This window comes from Macrotis lagotis, chromosome 4 (assembly GCF_037893015.1).
Source record: "Macrotis lagotis isolate mMagLag1 chromosome 4, bilby.v1.9.chrom.fasta, whole genome shotgun sequence".
Taxonomy (NCBI): Eukaryota; Metazoa; Chordata; class Mammalia; order Peramelemorphia; family Peramelidae; genus Macrotis; species Macrotis lagotis.
The window spans coordinates 226494836-226514910 of NC_133661.1; the positions used below are offsets into that span (position 1 = coordinate 226494836).

At 37.0% G+C, this 20075-nt stretch overlaps 1 protein-coding gene across 7 annotated transcripts in view; it reads left to right on the plus strand.

Annotated features, from left to right (window-relative positions):
- Positions 1-20075, plus strand: part of TTC7B (tetratricopeptide repeat domain 7B) — a 340869-nt gene that overhangs the window by 191232 nt on the left and 129562 nt on the right. For all 7 annotated transcript variants that reach the window (XM_074235507.1, XM_074235506.1, XM_074235509.1 and 4 more), the window contains 3 exons: positions 1048-1105; positions 8448-8520; positions 12211-12371. In XM_074235507.1, the coding sequence (XP_074091608.1) occupies positions 1048-1105; positions 8448-8520; positions 12211-12371 (292 nt within the window). The remainder of the gene's footprint in view (positions 1-1047; positions 1106-8447; positions 8521-12210; positions 12372-20075) is intronic.

Sequence of the window (20075 nt, forward strand, 5' to 3'; positions counted from 1 at the left end):
TGTTGAATTAAATTTTTGTTCTTTTATATTACAGAACACATAGTTTTAGTGGATTTAACTGTTCTTTCATTGAAAGCAGCCTGATGGTATACAAAGACAAGTCATTGTTAGAGAAAGCAGCCTAATAGTATACCAAGGTAGAAGCCCAAGACTTCTAGTCCCATAACCACTTATTCACTGTGTTAATCCCAACCTTACCTACCTCATAGGAAATTGAGTTTAGTGGTCCTTTGAAACTCCAAAACTCTATGACTCTAAATGAAATGGGGAACTCAACAAAGGGAAAATTATATATATTTTAAAGCTGCTTGTACCATTCTACTTCACCTCTAACCAAGGACATTCAACCAGTGGGACTGGATCAATACCTAAAAAATTTCTTAAGCCCTTACTCTAAATTTGTTCACATTGCTATTCCTTTCATTGCTTTCTGGTGATTTCCCTGTCTCTTACTGTTAACCAGTTTATTATTTCTTTATGAAACTATTGATCATTTCTGAGTGAGAGATACATTATTTAAGGGTTGTTTTTTCTTTCAGTTGTCATGGTGAGTTTGTTATGATATATTCACAAAACCTAATTAAAGGAATTAAGTCCATGTTGAAGGTATTATCCTTGACTATGAAACAGTTTAATTTTCTTAGTCCACTCAGAACTTTAACTAATAACCATCCTCTAACCAATTAATTTGTTTATATGTAATAGAGAAGATAGACTGTTTCTGAAGTTAGCAGCCTTTCTCTTTGCAAGTAAAACATATCCAGGTACTGCTGACCATCAGTCTGTCACAATATCACTGTAATCTTCAAAACTGTGCTACAGTTGGCTTATAGATGTAGAACATATCTTTCTAAGTAGATCATAAACCCTCAAAGGCAGGGTATGAAATTCTTGTTCTGTCCCTGACAGTCCCTAGTATGCCTTGTAACCGTTCAGTAAATGTGGGTTAACACATACTTTTTTTTTCTCATGTGATTGATTTTGTATATATAATATCAGTTTTCTGCCTTTACATATCACACTAACTTGACTAAATCCTTTTCTCAGCATCTTTGCGAGGGATGCAGGAGGTCCTGCAGAGAAAGGCTCTTCTTGCTTTTCAGAGGTGAGTGGGTGTAAATCTTTCCATTCTGCTGTACATAATGGAGGGAAAAAACCTTATTATAAGTATAAAAAAGAAGAGATATTTATAAAGATTATATAAACAGTACTTTTACCTCTGAGAATCTTCTATAGTACAGAACATATTGTATTAAAAATTGCTTCATCATTTGTTGCTATATGAACCCATATTCTTACTCTGTTTATTCATTTGGGTTCATTTTATTATTTAGCTCTTTGATATGCACAAAGACATGTATGTGGGAATACAAGGTGGTAATTTTTTTTATTATAAACATTTGTCAGGGCGGCTAGGTGGCGCAGTGGATAGAGCACTGGCCTTGGAGTCAGGAGTACCTGGGTTCAAATCCGACCTCAGACACTTAATAATTACCTAGCCATGTGGCCTTGGGCAAGCCACTTAAACCCATTGCCTTGAAAAGTCTAAAAAAAAAAAACCATTTGTCACTATCTAGCCAAGAATTTTAAGGGATTGTTTTGATACCAGCCTGTTCTGAAATAGTTTTGGGTTTTTTTTTGTTAAAAACTGGAGACAGATTTTTGTTTTAAGTAACTTAAATTGACATTTTCAGGCCATTCCTGATATCTTTGAAACATCTTATGATCAGTCTTTGTATAGCAAATAAATTACAGCTCTGTCTGCTGCAATCTAGCCACTGCACCACAAAATTTTTATAATTTTGTTTCTTATTTTGGGTATATTTACCATCTCATTATTTAAATCCACCTGTTAACAGTAAGCTTCTTTGGGTGCCCTTCAACCTGGAATGTGACAAATGGGAATAGGAACTGACTTACTTCCTATGTGACTTTTGGCAAATTATTCACTTGATTTCCTCATCTGTAAAATGGAAGGATTTGGTATTTCTTATTCTTGATTATTTCCTAGAGCACTTTGACTTGATCTCTTCTTTATCTCCACCATACTGTACCTTCTTTATCTCCATCATACCATACCACACCATATCATGTCAGATCCCCTATAGTAGAATGTAAACTTCTTGAATGAAAAATTGTGTCATTTTTTTGGTCTGATTTTCCTCTGGACTTAGAACAATCCCTTTACAATTTACAATTGAATTGACATGAATTGAATAAAAAATATGGAATGAAATTGGAATAAGAAAGATTTAATGTATATTGGTATAGGAGGGTTATTTTGAAAATTGTATTATTATCTATGACTATATTTTAATATCTTATAGTCATAAATATACTAATTGTATTAAGTAAATATACTTACTATATTTTGTAGTCATCAGCATGACTATATCTTAATATTTTTAGTATTTTAACAAAACTAAGCCTCAGTTTTCCTCATCTGCAAAATGGCAATCCTTTATCTGCCATGTAGAATAGTTAATTGTAAGGGCTGGGTGATATAATGGTTGTTAAAAACTATCTAAAAAGCTTAAAGTTCTTGCTTATTCAACTTAAATCGCTGGTACTGAGTGTGAGCAGATATTGTAAATTTCTTCGTTTACACTCCTTTATTTATTTCTCCCTTTGATGTAATGCTTATGTTTTAAGCAAATTTATTTTCTTATACATAGAGTGCAACATTACATAATAATTTTTTATTTAATAGATTTCTTAGACCTCTTTGAAGTGCTTCTTCCTTTTACCAAAGTCTTGATTTTAAAGCTCTTAGGTTTACAATAATTCAAAGTTTTCTAGAGAACATTCAAGAAGAGCAAGTTGCATTTCTAATATTTTTTCCCTTTATAGGAAAGGGGGGCAAAGTAGAAAGTGAAGAATAGATAAAAGGGAACAATTTGATTTCATTAGAAAAATCAAGATAAAAACTTGAAATGTGCCTGTTTGGCATGTGCTTTTTGGAGATAAATTCAAATTGATTAATAATCCTATTTAATATTCTTTAGATACAGATTTACTATTTTATATAAATACTAGTTTCTTAATTACTTTTGTTGTTTGACAAAACAAAACATGAATAGGACAAAGATTCCATTGTAGGTGGTATGCTTGCAGGCATCTGATGAATTCAGGTCATAACTTTGAGACCTGATTTCCTCCCCTCCCCCCCACATTTACTTCATAGGATAATTTTCTAATGTTTTACTTGATAGTAGGTAGAGATGGTTATTATTATGACATAAATAAGTCATGAACTTATTTGCTCAACATTTGTGGGCCTAGCTAAATATGTAATAGCCCTAAGAACTTTTTCTGAAATTTGAGGAAATTAGATTTTATTAATAGTCAAAAGAGGTAACATAGGGAAATAAATGTTTACAAGTATCCCTCTTTTTTTTGGTTTTTATTCATTTAAGGCAGTGGAGTTAAGTGACTTGCCCAAGGTCACACAGCTAAGTAATTATTAAGTGTTGGAGGCTGGATTTGAACTCAGGTCCTTCTGACTCCAGGGCCAGTGCTTTATCCACTAATCCACTTAGCTGTCCCATAAGTGTCTCTTAATAATTAATTCCTTCTTTGAGTATTCTTGCCAGTGTATGTAATGTGGAGGTAGAGGGGAAGTTGGGCCAGAGGAGGAGAGAAATACAAATCACTGGATTCCAGTTTGAAGTTTTTGGTGGAAAGTGTAGAATAAAATTCCAGTGTCATGCAAAATCTTCAATGGCCAGTAGACAAAAGAACAAACCTAAAAGGTGGGCATTGCACTGAGGTAAAAGATACATTCACAGGATTAGGATAAGATTATATGACAAATGGTAATCTCAGGTTACAGAACGTGTTTGTTCTTTGAATGGTCATCACAGTGACTCATTTCTATACTGCTTTAAATATAACAAGCTGCTTTGATCACAAGATCCTTGCAAGGCTGTTAGGCCGTATTAGCTCCATTTTATAGAAAAACAAACAAAGGCAAAGGCATGTTAAGTGAATTACCCAGGTTAAACTAGTGACAACACTAGAATTTGAAAAGAGCAAGAATTGTAACTCTTCTACTATTAGTATATGATTATGCTAAAGATTTAGTAAAGCTTTGACATGATGCAGTGAGAAAGCACAGAAATTAAAGTCAGTCAGAACAAGAAAAAGAAATTGGAGATAGGCAATCTGTACAGCTTCTACCAGTGCCACTTATTAATGATGTGACTTTATATAGACACTCTCTGGACCATTTTTCCTTATCTAGAAATAGATTTATAAAATTTCTTTTATCACATAGGTTTATTGTGAGAACAAGAGAGATCATAATGTATGTAAAACCTCCACTAACCATGAAACACTACATAAATATATAATGATGTTCTTATTTGTTATCACCTAAGCTCACTGAACAGGTGAACATTAGGTGCCTACTCCATGACAGGGGTGGGGACACAAAGAGGCTAAAGATAGTCCCCATCCTCATGAAGCTTACAATCTACTGGGGGAGTCCATGAGCAAACAAATTTGTACAAATAAGCAATAGGTAAGCATTAAATCTTAAAATTTAATCTTTTAAAAAATCAATAGAAGTAAGGTACTAGAAATTAAGAAGTTTTGAAACCAGGGAATCATTAGGTGGAGATGAAGAAGGAAAGCATTCCAGATTCTTTGCTGCCAGAAAAAGCAAATGACTGGTGCAGAAATGGAATGGCTTGTACATGAAATGTCAAGAAGGACAGTATCACTGAATCAAAGAGGACATGTCTGGAAAGAGAGGAGGAGAATAGACTCTGAAGTGCTTGGAATGCCAAGCAAAGGATTTTTGTATTTGATCCTAGAAGAGATAGGGAGACTATGGGTTAAGGTGGAAAAACCCACTAGCAGTTTATTAATAACTACATTTATATATTTCTTATTCTATGCAGCTTGTTGGTACATTAGATTGAGCGCTGGGTCTGGAATCAAGAGGACTGGAGTTCAAATCTAGCCTCAGATACTTAGTAGCTATGTGATGAAGGGCAAATCATTTCACTCTGTTGGCCTGAGTTTCCTCATCTGCAAAATGAACTGAAGAAGAATTTGACAAACTCATTCCAGTGTCTCTGCCATGGAAATCCCACATGAAATGATAAAAAATCAGATATGACAGAAAAATGACTAAATAGCAATAACATACTATGTGTTTAGATGCTTTGCACTTATTATCTCATTTGATCCATATAACAACTTCTAGAGCTAGGTTTTATTATCATTCCCATTTTGTACAGATCTGAGTATTAAATATTAATCATTTTATCCAAAAGAAAAAATGAGACTAGACCTATTTTCCTAAACAAGTTCCTTATTTGGTAAATTTGATCTAATTGCAGTTTTAAAAATTCCTAATTATTGGACTAATGGAATCTGATATATAAAAAATTATTCTCAGGGCAGCTAGGTGGCACAGTGGATAAAGCACTGGCCCAGGAGTCAGGAGTACCTGGGTTCAAAACCTGTCTCAGACACCTAATAATTACCTAGCTGTGTGGCATATTCTTATTTTATTAGAGCAGTTAGAAGGAGCAAACACAGACAAGGCATAGGAGAGAGCTGAATATGAAAGTATAATATGTTATAATGGGTGAGAAGGAATCATACTGTGAGAAAGGGAAAGGAGAGGTAGAATAGGGCAAGATATTTCATATAAAAGAGACAAGAAAAAGCTTTTGCAATGGAGTGGAAGTGGGGGAAGGTGAGGGGGGAATGAGAGAGCCTTCATTCTCATCAGAAATGACTCAGAGAGGAAATAATGTACATACTTTATAAGGTATAGAAATCTATCTAGGTGGCACAGTGGATAGAGCACTGGCCCTGGAATCAGTAGTTCAAATCCAGCTTCAGACATTTAATAATTACCTAGCTGTGTGGCCTTGGGCAAACCACTTAACCCCATTTGCTTTGCAAAAACTAAAAGAAAAAAAAAAAGAAATCTATCTTACGGGGAGGGAGAGGAGGTATAGGTGATAGAAGAGAAGGAAAATTGTGGGAAAGGGTAGTCAGATACAACACACTTTTGAGGAGGGACAGGGTGAAAAGAGAAAGAAAATAAAATAAATAGGGGTGGGGAGAAATAGATTGGAAGGAAATACAGCTAGCAATAGCAACTGTGAAAAAAAATATATTGAAGCAACTTCTCTGATGGACCTAGTCCTTCTGCCCAGAGAGGAACTGGGGCCTCAATGAATCTCCCTCAGAGGTTAAAAATGTTGAATTATTAACTCTATTCCATTCAACTAACTTGGATCTGTCATTACCCAACTCAGAGTCTTTGCAGTCATTTGTGATATGATAGATGGGCACTACTTCCTAAGTGTATAGTTTTGTGCAGTTTTATAACCTCTTCTGTTTCAATTTCCTCACCTGAAAATGGAGAGAAATATGCAACTACCTCTTGGGTTTATTGTGAGGAGAAAATGAGATACTATTTGGAAAGTGCTTAGCCAATGCCTGGTACTTAGGAGGCATTTTATAAATGCTTTTCCCCTTCACTTGCTTTCTTCCTTCCATCTATGGCGACCAGCTTAAGCTGGGTCAATAAGCTCTTCTCAAAATTCTAGGTGCTGAGGATGCAAAAATACAAAGGTTAAAGATACTCCTTACCCTCAAGGAACTCACAGTCTAATGCTAATGACCAGGTGAAAAATAAGATATAGACAGTAGAATGTGGAGCTCTTTGAGGGAAGGCACTAGCTTTAGTAAGTGGAATTTTAGCAGATATTTGAAGGAAGCCCCAAGGTAAAGACGAAGAGGGAAAGAGTTGTAGGATTGAAGTATGACTATTGGAAATACCTGGAGTCAGGAACTGGTATGTCTTGTGGAAAGGGAGGAGGGATGCCAGTGTCACTTGGACTGAGGAGTCTAAGGAAGGGGAGTAAGGAATATGAAGACTGGAAAATCAGAAGGTACTGGGTGATGACTTAAAATGACAGAGGATCTTATATTTGATCTTGGGGGCATTGAGGAGTCAATGGAAATTATTGAAACAGTGGAATGACACAAGCACTTTAAGAAGATCACTTTGATAGCTATGGGAAGAAATTTATACAGTGACAAGTCAAAAGAATGCTGCTTTAGTCCAGGCATGAGTGATAATAGTCTCTACCAGATGAGGCATTGCCTTAAGTAAAGAGATGTGTTTTTTTTAAGTAATGTTTTAAAGGTAGAATCAATTGGGACAAGGGGTGGTGAAAAAGAATGAAAATTTAAGGATAATAACTAAGTGATGAGACTGGATGACTAGGAGGATGGTGTTACCCTCATCTGTCATTGGGAAGTTAGCAAGAGAGGAGATTGGATAGTGGGGTGTAGAATGACTAGTTCAACTTCGAACATGTTGAAGATGTCTGTGGGACATACAGTTAGAGAGGTCTGAAAAGCAGTTGGAGATGTTAGGAGATCAGAAGAGATGTTAAAGTTGCATAAATAGATCTGGGAATCACTTGAATAGAGATGACAACTAAATCCTTGGTTGCTGATAAGATCACCAAGTGAAATAGTGTGACTTCTTGCCAGAGATTGCCCAACTGAAAACATACTTCTGTTTTGCGCATATATATATATATATATATAATCTTTTTTAATATTTATTTGTTTTTCCATTTACATGCAAAGATAGTTTTCAACAATCACTTTTTAGTAAGGTTTTGAGTTTTACATTTTTCTTTCCCCCTGTTTCCCTTCCCTCCTTCCTCCTGACAGGAAGCAATCTACTTACTATATGCTATATGTGTGTAACTATGTTAAACATATATCCATATTAATCTTGTTTTGAAAAAAGAATCAAATCAGTAAAGGAAGAAAAAAAAAGAAAAACTATGGGGGGGGAGTAATTATAAATAAAACAAATTTTGAAAATTGTAAATAGTAAGTTTTGGTCTGCATTCAGATTCCATAGTTCCTTCTCTGGATGTGAATGGTATTTTCCATCACAAGTCTTTGATTAATGTACTGCTGGGATGAGCGAGTCCATCATAGTTGATCATAACACAATATTGCTTTTAGTGTGTTCAATATTCTTTTGCTCTGCTCACTTCACTCAGGATCAGTTCATGCCAGTCTTTCTAGACTTTTCTGAAGTCCTGTACCTCATGTTTTCTTACAGAATAATAGTACTCCATCACATTCATATACCACAATTTGTTCACCCATTCCCCAATTGATGGGCATTCCATCAATTTCCAGTACTTTGCCACTATGAGAAGAGTTGCCATAAATATTTTTGTACATATAGGTTTTTTTTAACCTTTTTTTTACACATATATATTTCTGATGGTGAGAGAAAAATTGTTATAATGATCACTGGTGGAGTCAAGATAAATATTCAAATTCTTAGTAGCATAGAAAAAGGTTATTAAATGAGCTCACACACTTGGTAAAAAAAGCATCTTTTATGTGTATTAATAATTGTAAATAATTTGAACTTTTTTTAGGGCCCACAGTTTGTCACCTACGGACCACCTAGCAGCTTTTTATCTGGCTTTGCAGCTGGCCATATCTAGACAGGTAAGTTTATATAGCATTATTTCCTGAATTTAGGAAGAGATACCATCCAGGTTTAATTGCTTCAGTTTTTTAATTTGGTATTTTAATGGATCTTTCATCCACTTGAAATTAAATTGAGACTTTGAACCTTTCTAATCAATCTGCCAACTATCTATATAGTGTAAATGGAAGGCAAACTCAGAAGGAAGATTCTAGTAGAGTCTTGAAGGTGAGGTGGGTAGGCCTTCTGTAGAAAGTAGGGAATTGGGGCAGCTATGTGGCACAAATGAATAGAACACCAATCTTGGAGTCAGGAGGACTTGAGTTCAAATGTGACCTTAGACACTTAATAACCAAGCTATGTGACCTTGGACAAGCCACTTAATCCCATTGCCTTGTAACAACAACAAAAAAGAACATAAGTAATGGAGCTGAAGTCATCTTGGAAGCCAGTTAAATATAGCGTTTGGAGAGAGGGAATTTCAGATGTGAAGAGCAGTCACTGAAAAGACAACAGAGTGAGAAGATGGCCTGTGTTTAAGGAATAGCAAATAGGCCAGTAGGTCTGTGTATTATAAAGTATGTGGAAGAAAACTGGAGAGATAAAGGATAATAGTGAACTGGAATGATTGGATCAAATGAAAGTTTTTATGTATGGGGTTTAGGTGTATTTGTGGGCAACAAAGCATCATTAGACAGGGAGAGACTGGAGATTGGAGGAAATGGTTATATCTGCTGGAGAAGATGGAAGAGAATGGAAACAAGGGTGCCTGTATAGAAGTTTATCTCCACAAAGATTAGGACCACCTCTTCATAATGATGTGCGAAGGAATAATGGGAAAAGATGGATCTAAGAGAGAGGGTAGGAACACGTCAGGTTGTGATAGATTTTATATGCCAGATAGCATTTTATATTTCATTTTAGAGTTAAAAGAGAGAACACCGTAGTTCATGAGTAAAAAATCGATGTTAATCCTGTGGATTAGTGAAATCACATTGGTAGTTTAGGGGAGGCGGACTGGAATGGGGAAAGATATGAGAAAAGGAGACCATCTAGAACACGAGTGCAAGACTGTGGATATGAGTGATGAGAAAGGCCTTGTAGAAGAAATGTTATGAAGTTAGAAAATACAAGACTTGATAACAGATTGAATATGTAGGGTGAATATAAATGAGAGGTTGAGGATAAAACCTGGATTGTCAGCATTGGTAGAGAATGGTATGCCCTCCATAGTAATTAGGAAAGTAGGGAGTAATAGGAAAACCATGTAGAAAGGAGAGTTTGGAGGTAAAGACAGTGAAGCCTGTTTTATGAATGGTGTTTGAACTAACTGAAGGCCATCCAGTTTGAGATATCTTTGAGGCAATGCTGGGAAAGCCTATAGAGGAGATAGTAATAAGGAGAAGGTGACAGTGTCATATGTTGCAGAAAAGTCAAGGATCAGGATTGAAAAAAAGACCTTTAATGATGGCAATTATGAGATCATTTCAACTTTGGAAAGAGAAGTTTCATTTGAATCATAAGATCAAAAACCAGATTTCAGAGACTTTAGAAGAGAGTGAGAGGAGAGCAAATGGAAGAATTTAGTGTCAATGGCTTTCTCAAGGAATTTAGCTAATAAGAGGTAGGGAGATAAAGGGCAATAGTGAGCTAGGATGATTGGATCAAATGAGAGTTGTTTGGGGTATAGGTGAATTTGTGGGCATCAAAGAAAATGTCATTAGACAAGGAAGGACTGAAGATTGGAGGGAATGATTACATCTGCTGGGGAAATTGGAAGGAAATGAAAATAAGAGTGCCTGTATAGGAGTTTGTCTCCACAAAGATTAGGGTCACCTCTTCATGAAAGATGTATGAAGGAATAATTGGGAAAAGATGAGAGAGAAACCTTATATATACTCACCTGTTGGGGATGTTTCATAGATGTATCTTTTGCATGGAGATTGAGAAAGATCCTTCTTGCAGGTAGAAAAGGCCTAACATAAAAAGATGGTGGAGAAAGTTTGAAGGAGACCTTGTTCAGCAATGTCAGATGTTGCAGAGATCAAGAGAGATAGAAAAGGCCATTGTGACTGGGGAAAGAGATTCAGTAGATAAGGAGAGGCTCAAAGTTGTCACGGAAGGGGTGATCAATGACTAAGGAGATGATATTAAAGGCACAAGTTGAAGGATTGGTTTGGGGAAGGTGATTGAAGAGGGCCTCACCATGTTGGTTGAAGTCTCCAAGTTAATTTTTAAAATTTTTTTATGGTTTGACACTCTTCTTTTTTATTATTATTATTTATTTTTCCAATTAAAGATAACTTTCAATATTCACTTTGGTAGTTTTCTCCACTCTCATTGTTTCCTCCCTTCACCCTAAACTAGCAGGTAATCTGATATAGGTTATACCTGTACAATTGTGTTTCCAGAAGGAAAAAAGAAAAAAAAATTAAAAACATTTTAAAAGGTAAAAATAGTATGCTTTGATCTGCTTTCAGATTCCATATTTCTTTCTCTGGATAGGGTGGCATTTTCCATCACAGATCTTTTAGAATTGTCTTTGATCACTGAATTGCTGAGAAGTGCGGGTCTATCATAGTTGAACTTCGCACAATGTTGCTGTTAATACACAATATTGTGATTTTGCCCACTTCACCTAGCATCAATTCATGTAAGTCCAAGTTTTTCTAAAGTTGGCTTGCTTATCATTTCTTATGGAGTGATAATATTCCATGATATTCATATACCATGGCATGTCCCAATTGATGGCATCCTTCAGTTTCCAATTCTCTGCTTCCACTAAAAGAGCTGCTATGAATATTGTTGTACATGTGGGTCTTTCCCCCTTCTTTTTGTGATCTCTTTGGGATAAAGACCTAGTAGTAGTATTACTGGATCAAAGAGTATATTGCCCTCTGGGCATAGTTCCAAATTGTTCGAGTGATTGTATCAGTTCACAACTCCACCAATAGTGCATTATTATTCCAGTTTTCTCACATCATTCCTATATTTATCACTTTTCTTTCATATTAAACATTCAGGTATGAGAATTCTTTTAATTTGTATTTCTTTAATAGTGACAGAGCATTTTTTCATAGCTATATAGCTATAATTTCTTCATCTGAAAACTACTTGGGAGCAGCTAGGTAGATAGAGCACCAGCCCTGGAGTCAGGAGGACCTGAGTTCAAATCTAGCCTCAGATACTTAATAATTACCTAGTGGTGTGACCTTGGACAAGTCACTTAGCCCCATTGAATTGCAAACCTTAAAAAAAAACCCAAAACAAAAACTACCAGTTTATATTCTTTGACCTTTTATCAATTGGAGAATGACTTGTATTCTAATAAACTTAACTCAGTTCTCTATATTTTTTTAGAAATAAATCCTTTATCAGAAACACTGACTGTAAAAATTTTTTCCTATGTTTCTACTTAACTTCTAATTTTGCTTGTATTAGTTTTGTTTATGCAAAAACTTTTCTATTTAACATAATCAGAATTATCCATTTTGCATTTCATAATGCTCTCTTTTCTCCTTTCCATAGATCTGACAGGTAAATGATTCCTTGCTCTTCTGGTTGGCTTATAGTATCATTGTTTATGTCTATATCATGTACCCATTTCAACTTTTATCATTGTGTAGGGTGTGAGATGTTGGTCTATGCCTAGTTTCTGCCATACTATTTAAAAGTCTTTTTTTTTTTTTTTTGGTTTTGTTTTCAACCAGATACCAGAAGCATTGGGCTATGTTCGCCAAGCTCTTCAACTCCAAGGGGATGATGCCAACTCTTTGCATCTTCTTGCACTCTTATTGTCAGCTCAGAAACATTACCATGATGCTTTGAACATTATTGACATGGCCCTGAGTGAATACCCAGAAAACTTTATGTGAGTAGTCTGTCTAGTTTTCTCTTCATTAACTCAGAAAAAGGTCTTCATTTTGTGTAGCTGAGATCTACTCTAGTTTTGGCCAACTCCAGCTAGAATCTGGTATAAAAGTGGTTTCTTTTCAGAGCTCATAACCACTATGCAGATTAGTTGGCATGTGTCCTATCATCATTCTTTTTAGAGATTTACAGCAGAGTGTAATTTCAAATTAATACATTACTCTTTAAGTATTGTATATAATACAGTGTCTGTATGCTAATAGACATACTGTGGAAATAAGGAAGGAACTTTGGGTCAAGAATCAAATCTAGTAGTATTTCCAGCTCTGCTCTTGAAACACTGAACAGCCAGGATAATGTCACTTCCTCTCTTTGTAACTCAGACTTGTTCTCTGGGCAATGGAATTATGTAAAATGAATGAATTAATAATTGTAGGGTATGCTGAGAGTGTTCATTTTAAAAAAAGCACCAAATTTGGGAAAGTAAACTGCTTACCTAACCAATCATCCTATACGTTCTGACGAATGATTATGTTTATAAGATAGGAATTGTAGAGAAAATTACCTTCAGTCTTCTGGGCTACTTGTCCAAGTTTCACTCTCTAGTAATGCCTTACCAGAATTCACCAGAGTGTATGATCAGAAAACACTAATGTGCTGTTGAGAAGTAGCACAAGGACGCAAAGATTCTCACCAGCTTGTTTCATTTCCACTAACCAGCAAGGACCTATTGTTGTGGGGTGGGGGGTGGGGGAGTGAAATAGCAGCATGGGAGGAAGAGGAGGCAATCTTAGGTTCTCTTCAGAACTAAGTACATCTTCAATAATTTAAAAGGATTATCTTGTATGTTATTCCTTTATATTATCACCTCCTAGTGTTTTCAATCAGTACCATTTCAGCAATTCTACTTAGAAAATAGGTGCCTAAACTTCCATTACAATTTTTTTCATCTTCAAGAAGGAAAAAAAGCACCCTTAACTACTGGATGTTAGATAATAATTTGGGAAAATTCAGACTTAGGATATAACACTAGTTTAGATATTTATGTAGAATGAGCTAACAAGCTATTATTGTTGCTTTCATTTCTTGCTAGTCTTAGAATCATTCCTTCCCTCACTAAGTTTATTTCTAGATTTTGTCCAAATCAGTGTAGTCTCTGAGAACCTTAAAAATCATTTCTTTCCCTTTTGATTCCTTTTCTTTTTAAAAACTGTTCTTTTCCCATCAATAAATTATCACCTACTGTATCCAAGTTCTCTCATAAATATTCATAAAGCTACTCCTTCCTTGCCCTTCTTTCCCTTTTAATTTTATTTTTTTAAGTACAGTGTTACCTTACAGTATTGATAGCCTAATGTGTCCCTGAGAGGAGGGAGACTGAATGAAAAATTGTGCTATAAAATAAACAGTAAACAAAAACTACTAATATTATCCTGAAAATTGGTGACAGCTCCAAGTGACAGCTGCTGACAGGCTTTTCAAGTGGCAGACCTAAAGAACAGCAGTGGAGATATTTGAGGAGTGAAAGGCTGTTATTTTAATGTTAAACAGTGAGCTTGAAAAGGCAAGGCATATGGCAGCAGGTTGGAAAGCAGTAGAAGTCTAGGTTGCTGTTTAAATATTTGTATTTCTTGATGTGATGGGAAACTTATCTTCTGGGAATAAATAGTTCATTGAAAGTTTGGGTCAGACATGGTCTACCAGTCATTCTGACTGTAAATGAAACCTGGGATTTCTCTTTTCTCTCTAACCTGAAGAAATCACAGTAGAATTAAAGAAAAAAAGTACTCAGTCATACTTACATCTAGCAACATCTTTAGCACACAGTAGGCTCTTTGTTGTGTGGGCAGTTCAGTTACCAATATTAGTACAAGCTGTTCCCAGTTCCAGTTCCTTAAGCTCTTTTTACCAGTACCTGTCTCTGGGTTGACAGTTTCTGAAATTGCTGTTGCAGTATATGTGGTCTTTGAATAAGCTTCCGTTCAGATGTTATAGGCATCTCTTGCTGACCCCTGAAGTTTACTTCAACTGGGAAAGTATCTCATTATGTCTCTCCCCCTCTTCCTCCCCCCTTTTTTAATTGACTGTGCTACTCCAAAATTTAATGTCATGTTATTTTAAAAGTCTGTGAAGTCTTGTATGAATTGATATGGAATGAAATGAAGAAAACCTGGAGAACAATTTAAACAACAGCAACATTGTAAATGCACACAACTTTGAAAGAGTTCAAAACTCTGATCATTGCAATGACCAGTCAAGAATGATCTTTAAACATACTACCTATCAATTTTCTGGACAAGGCCAATATAGAAATTTGTTTTGTTTTGACTATGCAGAATTACTTTACAAGAATTTTGGCTTACGTTTTTTAAGTCTTTTCAAGGGGAGCAAGGACAGAATTGTGTGGAGGAAAAATAGATTCCTTTTAAGTGAAAGTAAATAAGATTGAATTGGAAAAAAATGAAAGCACATTTTTTTTAATTGAACATTCCATACATAGACCATTAACTACATCTAATGTCATTGTATCAAAACACATGCTTTTTTTTTTAATAAAGTTTTTGCAAGGCAGTGGGGTAAGTGACTTGCTGAAGGTCACACAGCTAGGCAATTATTTTGTGTCTTAAGGTCAAATTTGAATTCAGGTCCTCCTGACCCCAGGGCCTGTGCTCTATCCACTGTGCCACCTATCTGCCCCTCTGTCATCTTTTTAAAAATTAACTTTGCGTTGTTTTCCCTTGATTGATACATCTTACTAACTCATTTTTTTATTTGCCAAGATGATGAAATTAGGTGGCAATGTGATGAATGGAACAGACTTTTTACACATTTGTCTTTCTTTGGGACAATAAAGCAATATGTCATGATTTTTTGTAGATCTGGAGGCTACAAAGAGGTCTCTTTTTTATTGCCATTCCTATTTATTTTTAAAAAATGCATGGACTGAGAATTGATGATCTATTCATTGGAGTCTATCGAAAATATAACAGTTGTAAACTAGCATCAAATTTTGATAATTCATAGATTCACAGATTTTTTTGTTGAAAACTATATCAGAATTTGCCTAATTGGAGAGTGATAGACTCTTAAGTGAGAAGGTACCCCAGAGGCCATCAAATCTAACCATTGAGTTTACAGTTGTAGACAGCAAGGGCCAGAGAAGTTAAATGATTTGCACGATGTCACAAAAGAAAATAGCACAGTTAGGATTTGAACTCACGTCATTTGATTCCAGATCTAATACTTTTTCCACTAGAGCATATCCCCATGACATTACTTTATTTTGAGCTCTGTAGTTTAATGCCTTCTAACAAATTGTGGCTATATTTTTTGTTAGGAATGCTTTATTGATTTGACTCATGTTATTTCCCATTTGGAAAGAGAAATATGAATGTATTTATTTAAATTATACATATGCACACATATACATATGTTTAAATAATCATATATATTTTACTGTATGTATCACATCCCAGATCTGTGATTTGATTGGTATGAATCTATCTTCTACCAATATAGATTATAATCCTGCTAAAATATTTTTTCATTTTATTCAACATTTATTAAACTTCTTTAAGTGCCAGGCACTGTGCTTAAGGACCCAACTAAGACAGAGAAAGATAGCCTCTATTCTCAATCCCAAAAATATAATGGGGAGAAGACAAGATCAAAAGCAAGCTGAAAAAGAGGAAGGTATGGGAAAGACACCACAGAGGACCCAATATTTGAATTATAGCTACAGATGAAAAGTGGATAGTGAACAGAAATGTCCAGATTCTGTCCTCTGTCAAAGAAAGCTTTGGGAAGAGTTTAGTGTTCCATCACCTACCCACCATTCAAAGTGGGGAGGAGATTGAGGGAACTGGGAAGGTATTGAACATTCAAGGCTGAATTAGCAGCATGGTGAGTAAATTTATTACTTTTTCTGCTTTTGCCCCTTTGGTGGTTTGGTGAAGTCTTATGGACCTTCTTTGGTAATTATTTTTAAAATGAATACAATAGGATATATAGAATTCCAAAGGGAAACCAATGATATTTAAATACAGATGTAATTTTCCCTTCATCCTAGTTCACAGATTCACTGAAATCTATCTGTAGACAGCTTGGTGAACTGTGACCCCTAGGTTATAAACTTCTGCTTTAAGTCATTCTTTCAGTTAGCCTTTTGCTGATGTGTCTCTCCAAATTTAGTTAGTGTCATCTGTGGATGATAGACTCACTGTGCCTCACCAGATCCTTACATAAAATTGGTTTATCTTGGTAGAATCAGCTAGATTTTATGTTCTTGGAGCCTATCGTCTCCTGTATTCTTTGCTGAAGTTTTAAGGGAAAAGGGGAGGAAATCTTTAATGAAGGTTATATGCTATATATATCATCAATTAAATAGTATTCCAAATGTTATTAAAAGAACAATGATCATGTATTAGACTTCATAAAGGAGAGGAGAGCTAATACCCAACAATTATTTATACATAAATTTAATATTAATAAATGAAAAGATAGTTACTTTAGGGCATATATCAGTCATCTCCAAATGGACACATGGCACCATTTTTAAAAAGTGACATGAGAGGCGGAGCCAAGATGGTAACAAGAAGGGATCCAGTCTTAGGCGCTCTGTGATAAAACTTGAAACTAAGGACTTTAAACTTTCGAGAGACAAAACCCACAAAGGGACCCAGTGAGGCAGTTCTCCTACTCAAGGTAACCTGGAAAAGAACAGAAAGGCTCTGCTTCCCGGGGTCGGAGGGGCGACCTGCCGGAGGGGTGGCCCACCAGAGCCAAAGAACCTCAGCCTCCCAGAGGCAGCCCCAGGGTGCTGGGGGCCTCAGCTCACAGCAGTGGGGGGGAGTCTCCTGAGCTGCACCCCGAGGAGCACCGGGCACAAAGTGGGGGAACAGCGGGGGACCTCTGCCAGAGGGAGCCCAGCCCTCAGGGCACACAGCCAGCAGCATCTTCTTTCCCCAGCCCTGATCCAGGAAACAGAAGCAGGCGGAGCCAGTAAGCAGGAGCCCCCAGGGCATGAGCCCATTGAGCTGAGGGAGGGGAGTGAAGAGAGACTGCAGAGCTCTGTCCTCTGCCCCTGGAACAGGACTCTGACCACATTGAGATCCTGATCCCAGTCTAGGCCCCCCCATAGAACAGCAGGGCCCCCCCACCTCAGCCCCGTGGCAGAGGGGGCCACTTATGGTCATTCACAGACCAGGAGGGAGGACAGAGCCTCACACACTGAGACCCTTGTGGGAGTGTCCCAAAAGCTCAGGAAGCACCCCAAAACCAGGCCCAGGCTGGGAAAATGAGCAAGCAGAGAAATAAGAGGAAGACTATTGAGAAATATTTTGCAAACGAGCCCAAGAAGGATCAAAATACTCAGTCTGAAGATGAGGAAGCACAAGCTCCTGCATCTAAAGACTCCAAGAAAAAAACAGAAATTGGGCTCAGGCTGTGACAGAGCTCAAAAAAGACTTTGAAAATCAAATGAGGGAGTTGGAAGAAAAACTGGGAAAAGAAAGGAGATAGAGATGCAGGAAAAACATGAAAATGAAGTCAGCAGCCTAGTCAAGGAAATACAAAAAAATGCTGAAGAAAATAGCATGCTAAAAACCAGCTTAGGTCAAATGGATAAAACAGTTCAAAAAGTTATTGAGGAGAAGAATGCCTTAAAAAGCAAAATTGGCCAGATGGAAAAAGAGATAAGAAAACTCTCTGAGGAGAAGAAATCCTTCAGACAAAGAATAGAATTCAGGGAGATTGATGAATTTACCAGAAATCAGGAATCAATACTTCAAAACCAAAAAAATGAAAACTTAGAAGAAAATGTGAAATATCTCATTGAAAAGACAACTAATATGGAAAACAGACTTAGGAAAGTTAATTTGAAAATTATTGGAATACCTGAAAGTCATGATCAGGAAAAGAGCCTTGACATCATTTTCAAAGAATTACTACAGGAAAATTGCCCTGATATTCTAGAAGCAGAGGGCAAAATAGAAATGGAGAGAATCCACCGATCCCCCCGAGAAAGAGATCCCAAAAAACCAACCCCTAGGAATATTATAGCCAAGTTTCAGAACTCCCAAGTCAAAGAGAAAATATTACAAGCAGCCAGAAGGACATAGTTCAAATATCGTGGAGCTGCAGTCAGGATCACACAGGACTTAGCAGCAGCTACATTGGAAGCTCGGAGGGCTTGGAATACAATATACCGGAAGCCAAAAGAGCTTAGAATGCAGCCAAGAATGAACTACTCAGCAAGGCTGAATGTCCTCTTCCAGGGAAAAAGATGGACTTTCAATGAACCAGGGGAATTTCAAATGTTCCTTTTGGAATGGCCAGAGCTGAACAGAAGGTTTGATCTTCAGATACAGGACTCAGGTGCAGCATGGAGATTGGAGAAGAGGGGGGAAATATGAGGGACTTAATGAGGATGAACTGCATGTATTCCTGTATAGAAAAACGACACTGATAATACTCATATGAACCTTCTCATTTAAGAGAGCAGGTAGAGGGAGCTTTTATAGTTGAAGCACAGGAGAAAGCTGAATTCGAAGATAAAATATGGTGTAAAAATGGAGTCAATAGGAAAAAAAGGGAAATGTAATGGGAGAAAGAAAAAGAGGGAGAATAGACCAAGATATTTCATATAGTATGATTTTTTCTATATTACAATGAGATATTGCAATGATATGGAAGGGGGGAGGCAAGGGGGGATGAGGGAACCTTTGCTCTCATCAGAGATGGCTAGGAGAGGAAACAGCATATATACTCAATGGGGTATAGACAACCGGAGTAAGAAGGAGGGGCGGGACAGGGGGAAGGGGTGGGGATGTGAATAAAGGAGGAGAGGATGGACCATCAGGGGAGAGTGGTCAGATATAACACATTTTCTTTTTTACTTCTTGCAAGGGGCTGGGATTGGATGGCCTGCCCAGGACCATAGGGCCAGGTGGATTCTGGGCCTAAGGGGTGGTATGGGAGCTCAGGGCTTCTTGGCCCCAGGACAAGGGATCTGTCTGCTGTGCCACTCAGCGACCCTACAGCAGAGTCAGAGTGAAAGGAGAGAAAATATAGTACATGGTAGTGGAGAAATAAGAAAGGAGGGAGTTGCGATCAGCAATGGCAATGGTGGAAAAATTTGGAAGCAACTTTTGTGATGAACTTACCATAAAGAATGCGATCCACCCATGACAGAGTTGTTGGTATTGGAACAAAGCCTGAAGCACATTTTTTTATTATTTTTATTTGGGGGAGGGTGCAGGGCAAGTGGGGCTGGGTGGCCTGCGTGGGGCGCCACATAGCAGGGTGATCTTTGGGTATCTGAGGCCGGATTTGGACCCTGGTGCTCCTGGCTCAAGGGCCAATGCTCTATCTGCCACCCAGCCACCCCTACTATGATTACTATTTTATTTTATTTTCGGTCTTTTTTTTCCCCTTCTATTTGGTTTTTGCAGGGCAGTGGGGATTGGGTGGCTTGCATGTGACACGGCTGGGTGATTGTTGGGGCCAGATGTGCGCTCGGGTGCTCGTGGCTCCAGGGCTGGTGCTTCGTCCATTGCGCCACCTGGCCATACCTACAATTATTTCTATTATTTTTTTTATTTTAATTTTTTTTCTCTACCCTTTACTTTATCGCTCAAGCAAGTCTTTATTCGTGGGGGGGTATTTTGTTTACTCTTAAACAAGAATATTTTATTAATGTAAAAAA